Source organism: Heteronotia binoei, chromosome 6 (genome assembly GCF_032191835.1).
Source record: "Heteronotia binoei isolate CCM8104 ecotype False Entrance Well chromosome 6, APGP_CSIRO_Hbin_v1, whole genome shotgun sequence".
NCBI lineage: Eukaryota > Metazoa > Chordata > Lepidosauria > Squamata > Gekkonidae > Heteronotia > Heteronotia binoei.
The window spans coordinates 81,545,842-81,565,563 of record NC_083228.1 but is presented as its reverse complement, the minus strand read 5'-3'; the positions used below and the strand labels follow the sequence as shown (position 1 = coordinate 81,565,563).

Genomic DNA, 19,722 nt, shown 5'->3' with positions numbered 1-19,722 from the left:
CCCTGCAGACTTCTGTTGCAGCTCTAACTGACTTCTGTCTGAGTGTGCTGGGAAAAGAAAGCAGGCAGTGGTAAAAATTTCTAATATTCATTAGCCTGTCTCATCTCCTAAGGCTCTAAGAAAGACCTGGGATTTTTTTTGCTGTTGAAGATATAAAACTGCTCAACAAATCTAAGTCAACAGCATTATTTTTGATTAATGTTGTTCTGCATGATTTTTGGATTTTTGATTACATTTTGATTTTACGTAATGCCCCATATCTCTTACATTTCATGGCCTTTCAAGTATGCTCCATCTCATGTCTGTCTGGCTCGTGAGGAGCTGCAGCAGGCGTCTGACAAAGTCAGGCTTAGTCCACAAAAATTTATGGTGGAATAAAAACATTAATTTTTAAGGTGTTAACAAGATTTTGTTCATTTTTGCTGTCTATAAGGATCCTTGCAAGGTCCATTTAATCTAAACTAATGATATTTTCCCCACTCTTTCCTGTTTTACTTCTGCTCAGGGATGTCCTCCAAGGAAATTTATGGTAATGAGCTTAAAAGACTTTTCCTTTTCTTTCTGCTATTTATTAATATACTTGCATTCTTAGATATTTAGGTCTTTTATTTATTAGAACTTGTAGAAAACACCCCCATAATGCATGCTTTTCCTGTAGGGAAAAAACCAGATCATAGTATTTATCAGAAATTATTTGTATCCTAGTGGGGAATCTTACTTACAGGGTGGTTTTTTTGTTGTCAGATTCTAAAATAGGAGGACAAATCCAAAACAAAATCAAGCATGCAGTGCACTTTGTATACTTTCACAAACAAGCCTAACTAACATATTCCCCTTGATTATACTGTCATTGGGTTGTGCATGTTGATTTAAATTTCCATTTTTTAAAAAATACCACATATCCCCCGCATGAGTTCGAAGTATAGATTGCGATAAAACCACTTCATAACTGCCTTATTTTTTTCCTTATACAGATGATTCTTTTGTTAGACCAGTGACTTTCTGGATTGTTGGAGACTTTGACAAACCATCTGGCAGGCAGTTGTTATACGATGCAATCAAACACCAGGTAGGTAGCAATCTCTGCCTAATGAGAAGGCAGGGAAAGCAGTATTGTCATATAGTGGGAAATAAGCTCCCCCACTTACTAGCTTTGTGTAATGGCTACTATATCTTTGAAAATACAAATCCAGCAGTTATTTGGCTCTGTCACTAAAAGCTGTGAAACTAGCACTTGCTTTGTTGCAACCTAAGATATTCCTCCTACCCTACCCCCCTTCTTTCTTTTACTTCCTTTGTATTTGGCATCGTCTAATCTAATTGATAGGCAAAAAGTTACTTCAATCTAAGCTTACTGAAATCACTGGGCTTAAACTAAAGTAACTGCATAAGAGTGAACTGTAAGCCTTGTCCATTTTATCTTCGTGACTATCTCAGGCTGCAGGTTGCAACTTTTTATCATGCTGTTAACTTTGCTGGACAAGAGGTCTGGTAAACTTGAAAGCTTACTTATTTCACTTTTTAATTGATCCCAATAAAGAGATTTTACTATTGTTGCTCCTTTAAAAAAATACCATAGAAATTGTTGTCTTATAAGTCACTGGACTGTAAATGGTGCTTTAGTGTCAGAAGCATAGCCTGCAGCAGCCCACAAGAAGCTCATTATTTCATGTTAAGATCTCAGTTTTTGGAGGTGGTTGTTGCTCAAGGAATGTCATGTCTTCATGATCATTGTGAAAGCGTGATACTGAAATAAGTAACCAAGTAACAAGAAGTCCACAATAATTGTTTCAGGTTTCATAATTTATAACAATGCACAAGTTATATTTAACAGAAACCGTTTCAGAATGGTATGACAGCTGCTGTTATAGTGACTAGGATGCTAGTGGGAGACCTGGACACAGCCATGAGGCTCACTGGGTAAACTTGGACTTGTCCCTATCTGTTAGCTTAACATGAAGTTGTTGTGAGGATAGATAGTGAGGAAGAAAGCCTCTGTGAGCTGCCATGAGCTCCTTAGAAGAAGATAAAAATGTGGTAGGCAGGTAAATAGACAGAAAAATGACTTTATTAATATTAGACCTTCAGCAAACAACTGCTGAGAGTACTTCTTGTGGATCAATTTAGAAGTAAATTTTCATTTTAGGGTTCAACATCACAAGACAGGGACATGTGAATGAATCTTGTGTCCTGTTTTTGGAAAATATGAAAAAGCAGCTTTGTGTCATTATGACTGAGCCTTTTTGAGTAGTAGTTTTCCCAGCCTTATTGTGTCTGAGCACGCATACATGTAAGGTGTGCTGATAAATAGTACTAGGAAAAGGACACAAGTATACATAGTAGGCTCTTAATGCTGAAATCCTGGCTGTTGTGATCTTCATTTGCTCAATTTCAAAACTCTGTAGGAACAAAATTGTTTGAGTGTAAATTTCATTGTTGTGCAGAAATCCAGTAACCATGTCCGGATTGGCATGGTTAACAATCCCAGTGAAGACCCAGCTAGTGAGAATACAATAATTGCCAGGGCAATGTGGGCAGCCTTGCAGACACAAACATCTAACATTGCCAAAAACTTTATCACAAAATTGGCCAAAGAGGAAAATGCCAAGGAGCTGAAGGCTGGAGTTGCCATCACTGAATTTGCTGTTGGAGTAAGTATGCAATGTGGATTCTATTATGAGACAGATGAATATCTTATCTGGTTTAGCTTTTCAGATTACTTATTGCACAGCTGATATGCTGGGAATCTGTCTACGGTAGGGGTAAAACTGGGGTCCCTGAATTTCACGAGCCAGAACTATACTTCTGTTTCCACTGCCTAGAGTTTGGGAATCTGTCTACGGTAGGGGTAAAACTGGGGTCCCTGAATTTCACGAGCCAGAACTATACTTCTGTTTCCACTGCCTAGAGTTTGCAAAAATATAGAAATTTAAGAAGACCTGGGTTCAGATTCTGGCCCCTCCTGCTTCTGTCACAAAATGGATGTGTCCCAGCTTTCACCTTAGCCATTTGCGTCAGAATTTGGGATATTTCAACAGCAAGAACATGCCTAGAGATACGGTTTGATTTGTTGGTCTTGTAAATCTTTATGTTTGGGTATTCAAGTGTCACCCTCTTTTAACCAGTTATTGCTAGTAAGATCTCAGGTGAAATTCCAGTCAAAGGCTTGAATCGTAAAGTGCCATTCTGTCAGCAAAACAACAGTTCCTCCAATGGAACAGGCTTTTTGTTTTTGAAGGAGGGAGGGCTATTTTTTTTCCTCCTGTTAAACTCCTGCTTGGCTACCACACTGTTCCTGGATATTTATTTACCTGTGAGAGCACAATTTCATTGGGCACAGAAGGCTGCAGTGGGAGGGAAGAGGTGAGGAAGATGTCTTCAAGTCTGTGCTGCTTCAAATCCAAACCACTCTTTAGAAAAATAGACTGCATTTGATGAAGAGAGCTGTGTTTCTTGAAAGCTTATGCTACAATAAAGTTTGTTAGTCTTAAAGGTGCTACTGGACTTTTTACTATTTTGCAGCAACAGACTAACACGGCTAACTCCTCTGGATCTAGAAAAATAGAGAAACTTTTCTGCACTGACTCCTTTCCCCTGTCCTCCCACTACAGTTGTGGGTGAGCTATACTAGTTTCTATTGAAAAGCTGGGGTTGGAATCTCTCTAATCTTACAGTATCTCCTGTGTTTTGTGTTTGTCGGATTTCCCCTTTAAGCCCACTAACTGAATGCAGTAATCTCTGCAGAATAATTAATTTGTTGATTGCTAGGAGTAGTCTCTAAAAATAGTACTTTCTCCTTGAAGCTAGGATAAGTAGGCTTAGAGCCCCAGCTGATTGAAAGACTTTTTAGATGGCTTTTTCTGTGTAATTTTGTTGAATATTTGTTCATAAAACATTGTGGAGCAATACTGTGTTGTCTCTCAACTGACTTTTATTTAAAATATTGTTTTTCCATCTAGGGTATGGACATGGATACCTTTGAAAATGCCTTTCAGTCTCCTAAAGTGGATTTTATTCTTTCTCATGCTATGTACAGCAGGGATGTTCTAAAGCTGAAGAAAGGGCAGAGGGCAGTGATCAGCAATGGAAGGGTGAGCAAACTGGGTCCAAAACAGGAGAGAGGATCTGGCTCACATTCAGACATATTTAATTGCATGTGTAACCTGTCTCATTCCTTATGCTTAGGTAGTTTAGAATTTTATACTTAACATATGTCCTGATGAAATCAGAATGATATGCTAATCCTTTTATTGGACCTATAACTTAATAGTTGGAACTGAAAATCATCAGTGGTTTATTATGGATCGTTCTGGATGGAATCCATGGCTAATTTCACTCTAACTTCATTGGACAGTTGCTTAGTTCACGAATGTCTTGCTTCAGAAAAAAATTGAATCAAATGGGTTGTGTACTTCAGATCTAAATTAATATTTAAGATGACAGTTTATTGGACAGTGTCAAAACTGCTTTGAATAACATCCCAGAAAAGTCAGGAAGATGATTCATCCAGAAGAAGGAATACTTATTGCCTTCATTTTTGTTTGTTTTATTCAAGAGCCAGTGTGGTGTAGTGGTTCAGAGTAGCAGGCTCTAATCTGGAGAACTGGGTTTGATTCCCCACTCCCCCACATGAAGGCTGCTGGGTGACCTTGGACCAATCTTCTCAGAACTGTCTCTTAGCCCCACCTACCTCACAAGGTGACTGTTGTGGGGAGAGGAAGGGAAGGCCATTGTTTGCTGCTTTGAGACTCCTTAAGGTAGAGAAAAGCAGGGTATAAAAACCATCTCTTCTTTAAGATGACTTTCACAGTAGCATTCTATCTCTGAGTATGTGAAACACATTTAGTGGCTATTAGATTAATGTCCAATATCTGATGTATCCAAACAGTGCCACTCCAAATGCATGGTTCTAATTGAATATGTTGCATTAGTTAGATATTTGGTTTGCAAGTTTATTTATTAAAACATATCCCGGCTTTCCTTGTGGTTCAAGGCAGTTTACAATAACAGTTAAAAACAGTTTTAGTTATAACTTGAATAAAATAGCAAATCTCCACTCCCCAAATAGCAAATCTCCACTCCCCACCACCACCTCAAGATGCCTGGTAGTGTTCCTGGTGGTGAGAATTTAATAAATAGCTATAATAGTGATGAATACTGGAGAAGATCTGTTTTGCAAGACAAAAGTGAAACCAGCTTTTCTTACCAATTTTATTCCTATGGATGCAGAATGGGAAAGTGTTGCTGTGACTACTAGGAAAGACATTAGAGTTTCTAGATTCCAGCTGAAGGCACTTGATTTGTTTAAACTCTCAACAACAATATGAGATTTTGTGTCCTGGGTATGTCACAGAACTTAATAAGTGTCAGATGGTTCCCCTGATTTTTTTTTTTAGTGTGGTTGCTTAGTTTATGACCTCATCTCCACTATTTCATTTTCATTTTAGATTATTGGCCCATTGGAAGATGGTGAGCTGTTTAATCAAGATGACTTCCACTTGCTAGAAAATATTTTGTTAAAGACTTCTGGACAGAAAATAAAATCCCACGTTCAAGAGCTAGGAGTGGAAGAAGATCTGTAAGTAAAAATAAAAAACTACAGGCTGTTTGTTTATTTGGCTTCTACTGATATTGGTCAAGAGGAATGCAATAGATTTGGGGAGATTAATTTTTATTTTGTTTGCAAGTTGTGCAATCTGTACTGAATTTTGAGCATATTTTATGGAGCAAGGCTTTGCCTATGTAGTTCAGAAGCTATTGAGCATTGTTATGCAATGCCCTATCCCTTTTATAGAGTTTCTGGGTAGGAAATTTTGGTTCCTTTTTTGGCCATGGTTGCATACATTAAATGATGCTGATGAATATGTAGTCCTAAAAGTAGCCCAATTTGCTACCTTAGCAGTTAAACATAGAATTTTGTGAAAATGTAGTAGTAGTCTGTGAGAATAATACTGGCAATAAAGTCCTGTTGTTGCTTTTGATCAGCTCTTGGTGTTGCCTGGTATATGTTCTGTTGTAGTCTTTTTGATTTACAATAAGGTAATTTGTCAGTTCTTGTTTTCTGTGAATCCTGCTTTAGATGTTTAGGATCCATGTAGATTGCTTTTTACAATGATTAAAAAAATTTTTTTTGTCTCGAATAGATATATTTTTGGCTCAGTGGCAAAGAGTGTGTACCTTGCATGTTCAGTCCCTGGCACCTCTAGTTAAAGGATATTGTGCTTTTCTGTGCCTGAGACCACTGAGATAAGGCAGTACTGAGCTCTGTTCTGACTGCATTATTATGTAGCTAGCTTCTTGTGCAGATATGATGTGATGCAGTATGGTGATTTGGAAAAGAAATTGCTTGAGCAGATGGAACTTCTTTTTTATTTTAGTGCAAGTGATCTTGTGATGAAGGTGGATGCTCTTCTATCTGCTCAGCCGAAAGGAGAGGCAAGAATGGAAAACCTTTTTTTTGAAGACAGACATAGGTAAAAAACTAGTGGAACACATTATTCATTGGACATATATGGGATGTATAAGTTCTCTCTGTCAATTGATACAAATAAAGATATTGACTTAGATGTGATGGCTTATTAAACAATGCTAACAAATCACTGGGAATTGAGATCAGTCATTAAATGATTGTATCTCCATAATAAGGAGAGACGAAGAAATCTGTGTTTCTTGAAAGCTTATGCTACAATAACATTTGTTAGTCTTAAAGGTGCTACTGGACTCTACTATTTTGCAGCAACAGACTAACATGGCTAACATCCCTATGCTATGGTAATTCAGTCTTTATTTAAAGAAGTTATAGATTAACAATTTTACAATGTTAGGCGTTTCTTGATGAAGGGCTCTCCTCACATTTCTATTACGGGATGAAGGGAAAACGTTTAAATGTGCATATATAGTTGTAAAATCTGTATTTTTTGCTCCCTTGTAGTGCAATTAAGTTGAGACCAAAGGAGGGAGAAACATATTTTGATGTAGTGGCTGTTGTTGACCCTGCCACAAGAGAAGCACAACGACTGGCTCCATTACTTATGGTATGAATACATTTGTGGTTTGTGGTAATCAGTGGTTGAGGGATAATCAAACTGATTTTTTTTTGTAGTTAACAGGTTTTATTATTCCCCCACAGTCTTTATTATAGGTATAGGAGGGTGGATATTTACAGAATTTGTTTGAGACACCACAATTTAAGAAGGGTATAGACAAGCTGGAAGGTGTCCAGAGGAGGGCAATGAAGATTGTGGGGTCTGGAGACCAAGTCCTATGAGGAAAGGTTGAAGGAGCTGAGTATGTTTAGCCTGGAGAAAAGATGACTGAGAGCTGATACGATCATCATCTTCAATTTCTTGATGGAGTTTCATATAGAGGATCGTGTGGAGTTGTTTTCTGTTGCCCCAGAAGGTTGAACCAGAGCCATGAGGTTGAAATTGAATCAAAAGAATTTGTGGCTCAACATTAGGAAGAACTTCCCAAAAGTTCGAGCAGTTCCTCAGTGGAACAGGCTTCCTTGGGAGGTGCTGGGCTCTCCTTCCTTGGAGGTTTTTAAACAAAGGCTAGATGGCAATCGGACAGCAATGCTGATCCTGTGAATTTAGGGGGAGGTGTTTGTGAATTTCCTGCATTGTGCAGGGGGTTGAACTAGATGACCCTGGAGGTCCATTCCAATTCTATGATTCATCTCCTCCTTTTCTTTGCAGCCCTCTACACTAAAGATTAAAATTTCCAGAAATGTTGACTCCATTGGGAGAAATAGTTTCTTTGAGTTTTTGGGGAGGCGGGTGGGAGGGGCTGTGAAAAAATGAAATATATGCACCAGTTAAAGTTCTCCTAAGAGGGGTTACAGCCTTCTAAGGCCACCCATGTTTATGAGCTTCGAACTATGCTTAGGATGATATTGTTTCCTTATCAAGCCTAAATTTATTTTGCTGCTTTAAAAACACAAAATCTTTCATTTGTAACATAGCATATAAATATAGTTTATAACATAAAATTGTATTCCTTAGAATATTTATGAAATTTAAAAGTGTAAATGCCTGCAAACTAAACTTTAAACAGAAACAATAACTAGAGAAAGTGTCTGTTGCCCCCCGTCTTACCTTAGCATATATATCTTAGATTTTGCTGCCTCAAAGGTAGGGAAAAGATAACATTTGAAAACAGAAAACACTCATTTTGTAGCAAGCAGAATCAGTATCATATAGTCACAAATGGACTAGCAACATATTTGGATAAGAAGTTAAGCTGGCAATAAGTGAACTCTCAAATGGTGTATTATCACATATGCTGTAGCTTATGAATTATGGATAATACTAATTGCATTTAAATAACAAATGCATCCTCAGTATTATTGAGTGTGTCTATAGTATACACAATAATTATTGCTCTCTTAAGCTGTAGACAATCTTACATAAGATTTTTCTGTCTACACATTTTGGGAGTGATCACCCAAAGTTCTAATTTTTCTGTTGTGAAAATGGGGGTGGGGGTGGGGAGTTCAGGGTGGAGTGGGAGGGAGGGAAAAACCATTTTTAAAACTGGAACTTCCTGGGCCTTTGCCATTCTGCCCTGCACAACATTCCAAACCATTCAATTATTCCCCAGGCCTCTGGAGTGACTTTTGAAGTGGGGGCAGGTTGCTGACTGTTTCTTTTGATCCATGCTATAATGGCCTATATCCAGCCACACAGTTCCAGAGACTTAAATTTATTTGTGGAAGACGGCAGTTTCTGGCAATTCCCTCTTTCTTGCTGCAGTCCCCTGAGCCTCCAGAAATGTTCCTGGAAGTCATTGGGCCCTCAGAAACATCATAGTGAGCAGAGTGTGGGTATGTAGTGAAAGGGAGGAATTTGTGGAAATTTCTGCCCTTCCTTAAAAAAAGTGATCTTAAATAGTTTGAACTGTATGATTGGATAAAGGCCATTATTTCCTGGGTTTTTTAAACCTGCCCTTCTTTGTATTAGTTTATTTGGACAGTTAATTTTGGCTCTGGTTTTAGAAGCCCTTCTGATCTTTCCCTTCTCTAAATATTATATTTTGATGACTTTAGTGGGACATGTGATGTGAGCATTGCGGCTTTAATAAGTTATTAGAATAAGCTAATTTGGGACATAATAAAGAAACACAAGATTGCAAGAAACCTGCCTTCTCTGCTGTAAATATTAATTTTGTGTGTCTTACTCCCTTTTAAAGGTGTTGAACAAAGTTATAAACATGAACCTTGTAGTATTTATGAATTGTCAGTCCAGACTCTCTGACATGCCTTTGAAAAGGTGAGAACTGATGCACTTTACAAAACAGGAGAGAAAAAAGTAGTTAGATGAATGTGTCTTGTAGGGGTGTGCAAAAAAAATAAAATGATATTTTTCAGGTTTGGGTATATTGAACTTGAAAAATATCAGTATTTTCCAATATTCCCGAATTCTAATACTGTTATAGTATTTGTAGTCAGGATTTTTCAGAAATTCCAATTTTTTTCAACTCCGTTACACCCATTGGGAACCATTATAGTCAATGGTCCTCATAGAGCAGGCGTGGCCAATGGTAGCTCTCCAGATGTTTTTTGCCTGCAACTCCCATCAGCCCCAGCCTTTGGCCATGCTGGCTGGGGCTGATGGGAGTTGTAGGCAAAAAAAACATCTGGAGAGCTATGGTTGGCCACCCCTGTCATAGAGTATAATGGAGAATTGATCTGGGGGTATTTGGGGCTCTTGAGGGGGCTGTTTTTTGAACAAAGGCACCAAATTTTCAGCATATCTCTGAAATGCCCCAAGTTTCAAAAAGATTGGACCAGGAGGTCCAATTCTATGGAACCTCAACAAAGGTGCCCCCATACTCCATTAGTTTCAGTGGAGAGGGGGAAAAGAAGTTTAAAGGGATCATGCTTCCTTTAAATGCCTTCTACAAGCCGTGACTCTGCGAGTGAACTCCAAAGATGTTTAAAGGGCTCACAATCCTTTTAAACACCTTCTACAAGTGGTGAGTTCACCCAGAAGGCATTTAAATCAGAAGACATTTAAAGGGACTGCAATCCCTTTAAATGCTCTTTAGCTTTGACTATTCAGTGGTCCTGAAAAATCAAGAATATTTTCAGGATTTTTGTGTTTTGTCTATTTCACATAGCTGAATAGCCAAATATGTTCGGCTGAAAGAATATCCAGAAAATACCAATATGATGTATTTTGGTTATTTTTTTGGCTCAGATTTAACCAAATGCACACTCCTAGTGTCTTGTGATGGGTTTCTGCCAGAAAGCAGTAGGCTTCTTTGTATATTCATTACTTTTGCGTGGGCAGTTCTAATAGTTATGATCTTTGTATTCAAACAAGATTTGCACGATCTAGGAATTTCTTTTATCACTATGTTGTTCTTGTAAGTTCTTCAGATAAATTGAAAGAAGTCTTGCAGAAATTATGAGTTAATTGGCCTGAAATTTAGGCTTTGTTAAGTACACCTAGCTAATGGTTGAGTCGCTTATGTTCTGAATGTGCCCACTTTTTCTGTTCTTGAAGCTGTTTTAGAATGTTGATTTAAGGTATATGGGCTTAATGACTGTGACAGTGACAAGCTTTGATACTAAGACATTCTGATGTTTGCTGTTTAAACTTTAGTTTTTATCGCTATGTTTTGGAGCCAGAGATTGCTTTCACACCAGACAAACTTTTCATTCCTGGCCCAGTTGCCACATTTCTGGACATGCCGCAGTCTCCTTTGTTTACTTTGAATCTAAATACGCCAGAGAGCTGGATGGTGGAGTCTGTAAGAACAACATATGATCTTGACAACATTTATTTAGAGGAGGTAAGAGATTAGACTGGTTCCCAATTAAATACATACACTAATTTTTGAACAGGAAGATATTCAGAATTTGAAAGGTTTTGACTAGACTTGCATGCTTTGATCAAATTTAATGGTAGATTTAAATCTTGCCCTGATTAATTGGGGTTTTTTTTGTCTGGGGAGCATGCTGAAAAGACATGGCAGGTTCCTCCTCCTAATGCCAAAGACTGATATTTTCATTTTATGGAAAACCACTATGGCTTTCATAGTACTAAAAGTCGTATGCCATTGAAGCTGATGGTGATTAGTTAAAATCTTCTGCCTAAAGTCTAATGGAAGTTTAATCAACATGTTTTTAAATTCCTTTGACCACCAATTTGTTACATTTGTAGAGCATATCTTACATTTCTTATTCCAAAATTGGTATAAGGGAGAGTGTGAAAGATGGCTTCTGTTGGAAAAAAGCCCATTTGCTTCATAGCCCAGGGTTTAATAAAATGCTTGTTACAAATGGTGGCTCAGTAAGAATTTGAGAGACAGGGATTCCTTTATCCTTTCCTGTGTAGTGAAAATGTTCAGGTGAAGTGGGTATCATTCGAAGAATCTCACCATGTTAAGTTCCCATTATTTTAATATTGCAAAGTGGGATTGCAGCTGTTTTGAATAACTCGCAAGTAGATATATATTTTAAATGGCATTATTTTATCACTAATCCAGAGATGGAAATAGTTGAGTTAGAAGCTGAAGGGGTGAATATAGCAAGACTCAAAAATTCAGAAGACTTTCCTGATTAAGTCTGTATCTTCCAGGAATTTATGCCTAAATTTCGAATGATGAATTAAGGATTTTAGCGTTAGGTTGTTAATTGCTAAGCCAGGGACTGTCTTATTATATTTATGTCACTTAGAATATATGAGAGCCAGTCTGGTGTAGTGGTTAAGTGCGTGGACTCTTATCTGGGAGAACTGGGTTTGATTCCCCATTCTTCCACTTGCAGCTGCTGGAATGGCCTTGGGTCAGCCATAGCTTTCACAGAGCTATCATTGAAAGGGCAGCTTCTGGCAGAGCTCTCTCAGTCCCACCCACCTCACAGGGTGTCTGTTGCGGGAGAAGAAGATAAAGGAGATTGTAAGCCGCTCTGAGGTTCTGATTCAGAGAGAAGGGCGAGGTATAAATCTACAGTCGTCTTCTATATGGTTCCCCGGGGTTTCAAGATACATAACAGAACCACATGTCATCCTGTTCTCGATTACAAAGATTCGTCAGCCACTAACAAATTCAACTTGTCATACTTTTCTGAATGTTTTAATAGTAATGCTTTCTTTCTTGTCACAGGTGGAAAGCGTAGTGGCAGCTGAGTATGAATTAGAGCACCTCCTTCTGGAAGGGCACTGCTATGACATCACTACAGGGCAGCCTCCCCGAGGACTTCAGTTTACACTGGGAACATCAACAAGTCCTGTGGTGGTTGACACTATTGTCATGGCCAACTTAGTAAGTGATTATCTTGTCAACCAAACTAGAATAAATTTGAAACAAACTCAGCTGGCTACTCCAGCTGCCTGAAACTTTGGCATGAAGGTGAAGCCAATGAAGGTGTGGTAGAATTGGACTGTACAATATCAGACTGCCAGTGGGGAATTCCTTTTGAATGTTCCCTCAGATAAAACAATAGGTTGGAACCAGCCACTACATTTTGCTTACCTCTGGTACAAGGAGCCTTCAGTGGAAGATGCCTCATGCTGGAGGAAAGCACTGCAGTTACTGGAGCCAAGTCATAGGATCTAACCCAGCACCTGCAAGTAAAACAAAACAAAACACATACAAGAGGTTGTAGTCTAGGCCATTCTTTGCTGAGATAGTTTTCTATTTTCAGAGGATTTTTTCCCAAGCAGTCATTAAGGAGACAATGTGAATCTTCCCTGTCTAGACCTTGAAGTAGCAAAGTCCATTCTGTTACTTCAGATCATTTTCCTGTACTGAATGTGTGCTAACTGTTTTATAAGAGGGTATCAAGGTATCTGTTTGAATCATGACAATCTATGATATATCTTATCTACATACATGAAATGTTAATGATTTGTCATGGAATAAAAAGGAAGCTGTTTAAAAATCGCTGATTTTACTAGATGGCGTTACATTGTTTTCATAGCTTCTGCTGTTCTCTTTGTGTACAAACAGATTAGAAACTAAGGTGTTGAACAGTTATATCTGAATTTGTTCATGCAAATCTCAAAAGTAACTACTTATAACAGAATCCCACATAAAATCTTCCATTTAAAAAAGAACAACAGTATATTAGTAGTAATCAAGATACCTTCTAGAGTAGGTGCAGCATTTCTTAAAATCAAATAAAAACAGGTATCTTTAGAGAGGAAGTTCCATAAAGGCAAGAACTGGGGCTCTTACAGTCTCCTTATAATAATTGGCTGCACTAGCTTCCATCTGTGAACCTTGTATTGGAATATACCTTATATAGTGGCCCAGGGTTTTCATGCCTTCATAGATCATAACCACTGGCAGGTATCTGCAGATTAAATGCCCATTTTATGATGGAATCATTTATTCATTAACTCACATTCTTCTGTTAATTGTAGGCTTTTATTAGAATTTTATCAAGGGCAGTTTTTATTCCCCCCCTCCAAAAAAAACCAAAAACAAACTTCTTGGTTCTGAACGTTACTGTTCTTACAGTTACCAAAACAAGGCAAGATCAGTTTCTTGTAATTTCTAAAGCCTAACTCAATCATAGAATAAAGTGGTAATCTCGGTTAATTGTAACTGGATATGTCATATTTTTGAGAGTGTTAACTGTGTTGGTTTGTCAAACTAAGATAAACTGATGATCTGTAGTTTTTCAGCTTATTGTGTTTTATTCGTCTGTTAAACAACTTGCCTGTCATTGGGCTAGAATGTTTTTTCTCCTTTTTCCCCTTTCATAGGGCTACTTCCAGTTAAAAGCCAATCCTGGTGCCTGGTTTCTGAGACTCAGAAAGGGCAGATCTGAGGATATCTATAGAATCTACAGGTGGAGTACTGGGACTGCTTTTGGTTTGGTCAAAACCCATTCTGAATAATATGGAACATCAACGTGATGTTAGTTATATTCTCTAGTTACTGTAGCTAGTGATACACAATGGTCCAGAAATATGCTTCACTTAACTTCTCTAAACCAACACAGTGGATATCTATTTGCAACTCGATTATAGAAAAAACATTTTTGAGAGGGGCTCACAGTGAAGAAAGAAATGGTACAACCAGAAACAAAATGTTATCCTCACTTACAACTCTGTGGGGGTACGCTTTATGACCATGTGGGGATTTGAACTTTTGGATCCCAGTTGAGAACTCTGGCTATGTACACATCAGTAGCCCTAAATGCCTTAATTTTTGTATTTGATTTTAGTCATGACGGCACAGATTCGTCTCCTGATGTCAGTGAAGTTGTCGTTGTTATCAACAGTTTCAAGAGCAAAATCATCAAAGTAAAGGTAAGTTCAAAATGACCCTGTAAACTAGCTTTCTTTGAAATATTTGTTTTCTAATGGGATAAGAGGCTCTTAAGAATTCTTGTGCTCTATATAACTATTTTATAGAGGACCCTATGGACAAAGTAAAGCCTAAATCTTTTTCAGTTATAGACAGTAAGGGACTAGAACAACAGCTGTGTAAGCTAAGTAATGTTTATCTTTTGCTGCAGCCTCCTGAAAGAGTAGAGTGATATTTTTTGCTGCCAACACCAAATTTTTATCTTACCTTGTAATCCTTTCAAGGACTACTAGAAAAGTTATTTTTATCCCTATAGACTGGGAAATGGAGGCAGTGAGAGGTGAAAGGCAGAGGCAGCAGTCATAGGTATTCATATGTGAGGGCAGGTCCCACTGTCTACAGCAGTATGTGAGAGTTGCAATTTGGAGCATGGGTCTTCTCTTCCACTTTCCTACATATTAGACCAACTAGATTATGAGTTTTAATAAATTGCTAGAATAGCTAGTTGCATTGGCGGAACAGAGTTGGATACATAATAACAACAATTAAATTTACATTTGACTATTTTTTCCTTAGAATTTATGCAGCTTTCCCCATGATTTAGTAGTAGCTGATTTTTATCACAATGAACAGTATTTATTTAAGAGTTAGGGTTCAATGTAGTTGGAACATTATGTACATTGTTAAACCCATGTAGATGCAGGAATATTGTTCTTTGGAGAAGAGATGGGGAGAAGGGAAACTCCCACTCACAAAGAAACTTGAACGGGAGACAGTGTGTATGGGGGGAAAGAGACTGGATCATGCTCTAAACTAATGCACCACATAGAACATTGTTAACTTTGTGCTACAAGATATGGTAGTGTATTAAAGATTATATTTTTATTTATTTACTAAAAATATTTCTTGCCTTTCTGCCCTCACAAGGGCACCAAGGCAGCTGAAAAATTAAGACATACATAATAAAATAATTTAATCCCCGCTCCTACACAAGTGTGCACCCACCCACACATACACACATCAGTAAAATAATTATAAACTGAGCTAAAATACATCTACGGACATAAAAATAACACAACATTGGTCAGAAAGGAGAGATCACTAGGGGAATGCCAGATGAAACAAAAAAATCTGCACCTGCTGGTGGAAGATGGTAACAGAAGGGAAGAGATGAATATTCCCAGGGAGGGAGTTCTACAGTTTTGGTGCTGCAGCTGAGAAGACCCTCTCATATGTTGCCACCTACTTAACCTCAGAAGGTTGGGGCACCTGAAACAGGCTTTCTGAAGATGACTATAGTGATTGGAGTAGAAAGTACACAGTCTTTCAGGTATGTTGATCCCAAACCATTTAGGGCCTTGAAGGTCAACATCAGCACTTTGGCATATGCCTGGAAGCAAGTTGGGAGCCAGTGTAGACGGGCCAAGTCTGGAGTGACATGGTCCCTATGACCCACATCAGCCAACAACCTGGCCACAGTCTGTACCAATTGTAGTTCCCAAACATTCTTCAAGAGCTGCCCCATGTCGAATGCATTGCAGTAATCTAATTAGATGTAACCAGGACATGCACCATAGTAGCCAGATCTCTTCTTCCATGAAAAGGCCACACCTGCGAATCAGTGAAAGCTGGTGAAAGGCATTCTTGACCACAGCTGCCACTGGTTTATCCAGCAGTAGGATCAAGTCCAAGAGCACCTGCAGACTGGTTCCTTCAAGGGGAGTTCAATTCCATCTAGAATGGGTGTCTCCTTAAATCCTGGATCAGACATTCCACCCACAAGTTACATTTCTGTCTTGTCAGGATTAACTTTCAGTTTATTAGCCTGCATCCACTCCAAAATTGTCTCCAGGCACCAGTTCAGGGTTTCTGTAGCCTCCCTGAGATCAGCTGGAAATGTGAGACAGAGCTGACTGTCATATTCATACTGGTGACCAAGTAGGAGTCAAGTAGTACCTTTAAGACCAACAGAGTTTTATTCAGAATGTAAGCTTTCGTATACATGCATATGAATGTAAACTTTTGTATACATGCTACTTCTTTCTTTGTTCTACTGCTTCAGAGCAACGCGGCTGGCCACCTGGATCTATACTGGTGACAAGCCAGACTAGATCTCCAGATATTCTCATCCAGAGGTTTCATATAGATATTAAAGAGTATAGGGGACAAGATGGAACCTTGCAGGGGTCCATAGGATTTATGTAACCAGGAAGGGCAAGGATCATACAAGCAGGTAGTAGGCCTCAAATTTCTAAGGACTGTATCTGCATTCTTAGACTGAACAAACTGAAAAGTATCCCAAACAATTGATCAAGTCAGCACATCGGCACCGTCTGACCCTGTTACTGCTATTTGAGTGTCCAAGTCAGAATGGATGTGAGACATTTTACCATCACTGCGGCAAAGATATATACAGATACGGTTTTATAATCTGTCCAATTATGTGGGTACATGATAACTGTGATGTATGTAATCAGTATGCAGGCATATTATTAGTCTACCCCATATAGTAGAACTTGCAGTACACCAGCCTATTTACTGCTTCTGTTTCCTTCTATCTGTTATTATTGATTTTTTTAGTCCTTATACTGCAGTCCTACTTTAGCAGGAAACTTGATAAAGTGCAAGATGACCATTTAACAATTCTACTTGGAAAAAAAATCAAAGCACATTATCTCTTTATAGGTTCAGAAGAAGCTGGATATGATAAATGAAGATTTGCTAAGTGATGGAACTAGTGAGAATGAGTCTGGATTTTGGGAATCTCTTAAATGGTAAACATGGTTGCCTGTTTTCCACTTCTTTCATATTGCTTGAGCTTGACTGTGAATGGAAAGAGTTCAAAGAAGCAGATTTTTTCCCTGCCTTCAACGCACCTCTCATAAAACTAAGTGCTGCTGCTGAAGCTCAGGAGGGTGTCTCTGTCTGCAAGTGACTAACAGCTTCCACAGGCAAGAGTGATGAAAATTCATCAGATACATTTCTTATTTTTGAATCATACATTTTTTATGTTTGGGGAAAGGATGGATTTTCAGTCTTGGAATTTTGGACACGTGGCTTTCTCATATTTGTCATGCCACAGTCAAAATCTTCTGGATTCAGGAGGACATTATGTACTTAAGTTGATAATACTAATACTAAGCTCTCACATTTTGCTGAAGCCCAAGCAAATAGTGCCTGCTGGAGTCCCAAATAGTATCAGTTTCACTTACGAGAAAGCCTCACTTTATATGTGTTGGGTACAAACCTTCTCAGTTGTCATGCTTGTGTGCTGTCTTCTCACTCCCCATTGGAGACTGAAAATGAAAGTTTTCAATCACTCCATTTAGTCATAATTTCCATTGTGGGTAGGTTTGCTAATTGAAGTTTTTCATCATCCTAGTAACAAGTGCTCTTTAACCACAGGTCAGAAGCAGAAATCTATCTGTCCTTGGTTACATTCCAGATTCGTGTAAACATTATTTTGTTTCTCTATAGGGGATTTACAGGTGGACAGAAGAAAGAAGAGCTGAAACAAGATAAAGATGATGTGATTAATATATTTTCTGTGGCATCAGGACATCTATATGAGAGATTTCTCCGGTGAGTGTAGGATCAATAGTGTGGTGTTTAAATTATTATATATATATATTGCTGCTTGTAAGACGCAGTTTGAAGATTTGGTGTATAGTCTCTCAATTAATTACATTTCTTTGCACAAAGTCCACCTTAAACACAACCCAAATTTACAGTGGCTGCTGCATCAGTACTAACCTGTCTTCTTCATATATAAGTAGCAATTTATATACAAAAGCAGAAATTTAAGGTTGGATCCAGAGTACAGGGAGCAGAGAATCTCATAGAATAGGACTTTCTTACATCAGTGATGATAAAAAAAACCATCCTTAGATCCGGCCCAATTGGCACACTATAGGCCGGTCTCAAATTTGCCCTTCCTGGGCAAACTTATTGAGAGGGCAGTGGCGAGGCAGCTACAGACTTTCCTGGAGGACGCTTCCGTCCTTGACCCACTTCAGTCCGGCTTTCGCCCAGGTCACGGGACGGAGATGGTGTTGGTTGCCCTGGTGGATGACCTTCAACGGCATCTGGATCGGGGTGGCTCGGCAGTGCTGATGCTGTTGGACCTATCGGCGGCGTTCGATACGGTCGACCATCGGTTACTGACTTGCCGCCTCGCCGACGTGGGGATTCAGGGGCTGGCCTTGCAGTGGCTTTCCTCTTTCCTTGAAGGTCGGGGACAAAGGGTCGCGATTGGGGGGGAGCTATCCCGGAGGCACACACTTAATTGTGGAGTGCCCCAGGGAGCGGTTCTCTCCCCGATGTTATTTAACATCTATATGTGACCTCTTGCCCAGATTGCCTGAAGGTATGGGCTGGGGTGTCACCAGTATGCTGATGACACTCAGCTCTATCTACTTATGGACGGCCGGCCGGTCTGCGCCCCAGAAAATCTAGATCGGGCACTACAGGCCGTGGCTGAGTGGCTCAGACTGAGTGGACTGAGACTGAATCCTGCGAAGACAGAGGTCCTTTATTTGGGCCGTCGTGGACCGGGGGGGGGAAATCCCCCTGCCGGCTTTTGACGGTGCGCCGCTGATGGCGGCGGACAGGGTCAAGAGCCTGGGGGTGCTATTGGAGCCGTCCCTAAAGATGGAGGCTCAGATAGCAACCACTGCCAAGTCCGCGTTTTTTCATCTTAGACGGGCAAGGCAGTTGGCCCCCTTCCTGGACCGCGACGACCATGCTACGGTCACCTCGAGGTTGGATTACTGCAATGCCCTCTACATGGGGCTGCCCTTGTGCCGGACCCGGAAACTGCAGCTGGTGCAGAATGCCGCGGCCCGGCTGTTATTGGGCCTCCCAAGGTGGGGGCACATTCGGCCGGGTCTTCGGTCCCTGCACTGGCTTCCAATAACATACCGAGTCCGGTACAAGGTGCTGGTTATTACCTTTAAAGCCCTATATGGCCTGGGACCTGCCTACCTGAGGGACCGTCTCTCCCCACATGTTCCCCAGAGGGTACTGAGGTCTGGGACTCAAAACCTTCTCACCATCTCCGGGCCTAAGGAAGTCCGTCTCAAGACAACTAGAGACAGGGCCTTCTCTACAATGGCCTCCACATGGTGGAACCAGCTGCCGGAAGAGGTGAGGGCCCTGCGGGACCTTACTCAGTTCCGCAGGGCCTGTAAGACAACCCTCTTCCGGTTAGCCTACGCCTGACTAGATAAAGGTAGCTTATCAGATTTCAGTGAAATATACTGTATAGTTTAATGTTAAGATTTTAAGGTTTTTAGATTTTAAATGCTTTGACTTTTTAAATGTAATAATTCTGCATTTTGTTTTATTGTTTATCATTTGCTGTGAGCCGCCCTGAGCCATTTTATGGGAAGGGCGGGATATAAGTTATAGAATAAATAAATAAATAAATGTAGTCCATTGAGATTCCCACAAGTTCTG

General features: G+C 39.5%; 1 protein-coding gene across 4 annotated transcripts in view; it reads left to right on the top strand.

The window, feature by feature from the left end:
- The window catches only part of UGGT1 (UDP-glucose glycoprotein glucosyltransferase 1), a 62,059-nt gene that overhangs the window by 30,295 nt on the left and 12,042 nt on the right, over positions 1-19,722 (top strand). For 2 of the 4 annotated variants that reach the window (XM_060241916.1, XM_060241913.1), the window contains exons 20-33: positions 506-529; positions 975-1,069; positions 2,445-2,651; positions 3,960-4,091; positions 5,448-5,578; positions 6,378-6,473; positions 6,932-7,034; positions 9,190-9,269; positions 10,608-10,797; positions 12,112-12,270; positions 13,719-13,804; positions 14,183-14,267; positions 16,951-17,039; positions 17,743-17,847. In XM_060241916.1, the coding sequence (XP_060097899.1) occupies positions 506-529; positions 975-1,069; positions 2,445-2,651; positions 3,960-4,091; positions 5,448-5,578; positions 6,378-6,473; positions 6,932-7,034; positions 9,190-9,269; positions 10,608-10,797; positions 12,112-12,270; positions 13,719-13,804; positions 14,183-14,267; positions 16,951-17,039; positions 17,743-17,847 (1,582 nt within the window). The remainder of the gene's footprint in view (positions 1-505; positions 530-974; positions 1,070-2,444; positions 2,652-3,959; positions 4,092-5,447; positions 5,579-6,377; positions 6,474-6,931; positions 7,035-9,189; positions 9,270-10,607; positions 10,798-12,111; positions 12,271-13,718; positions 13,805-14,182; positions 14,268-16,950; positions 17,040-17,742; positions 17,848-19,722) is intronic. The other 2 variants (XM_060241917.1, XM_060241915.1) reach the window with 1 other exon arrangement.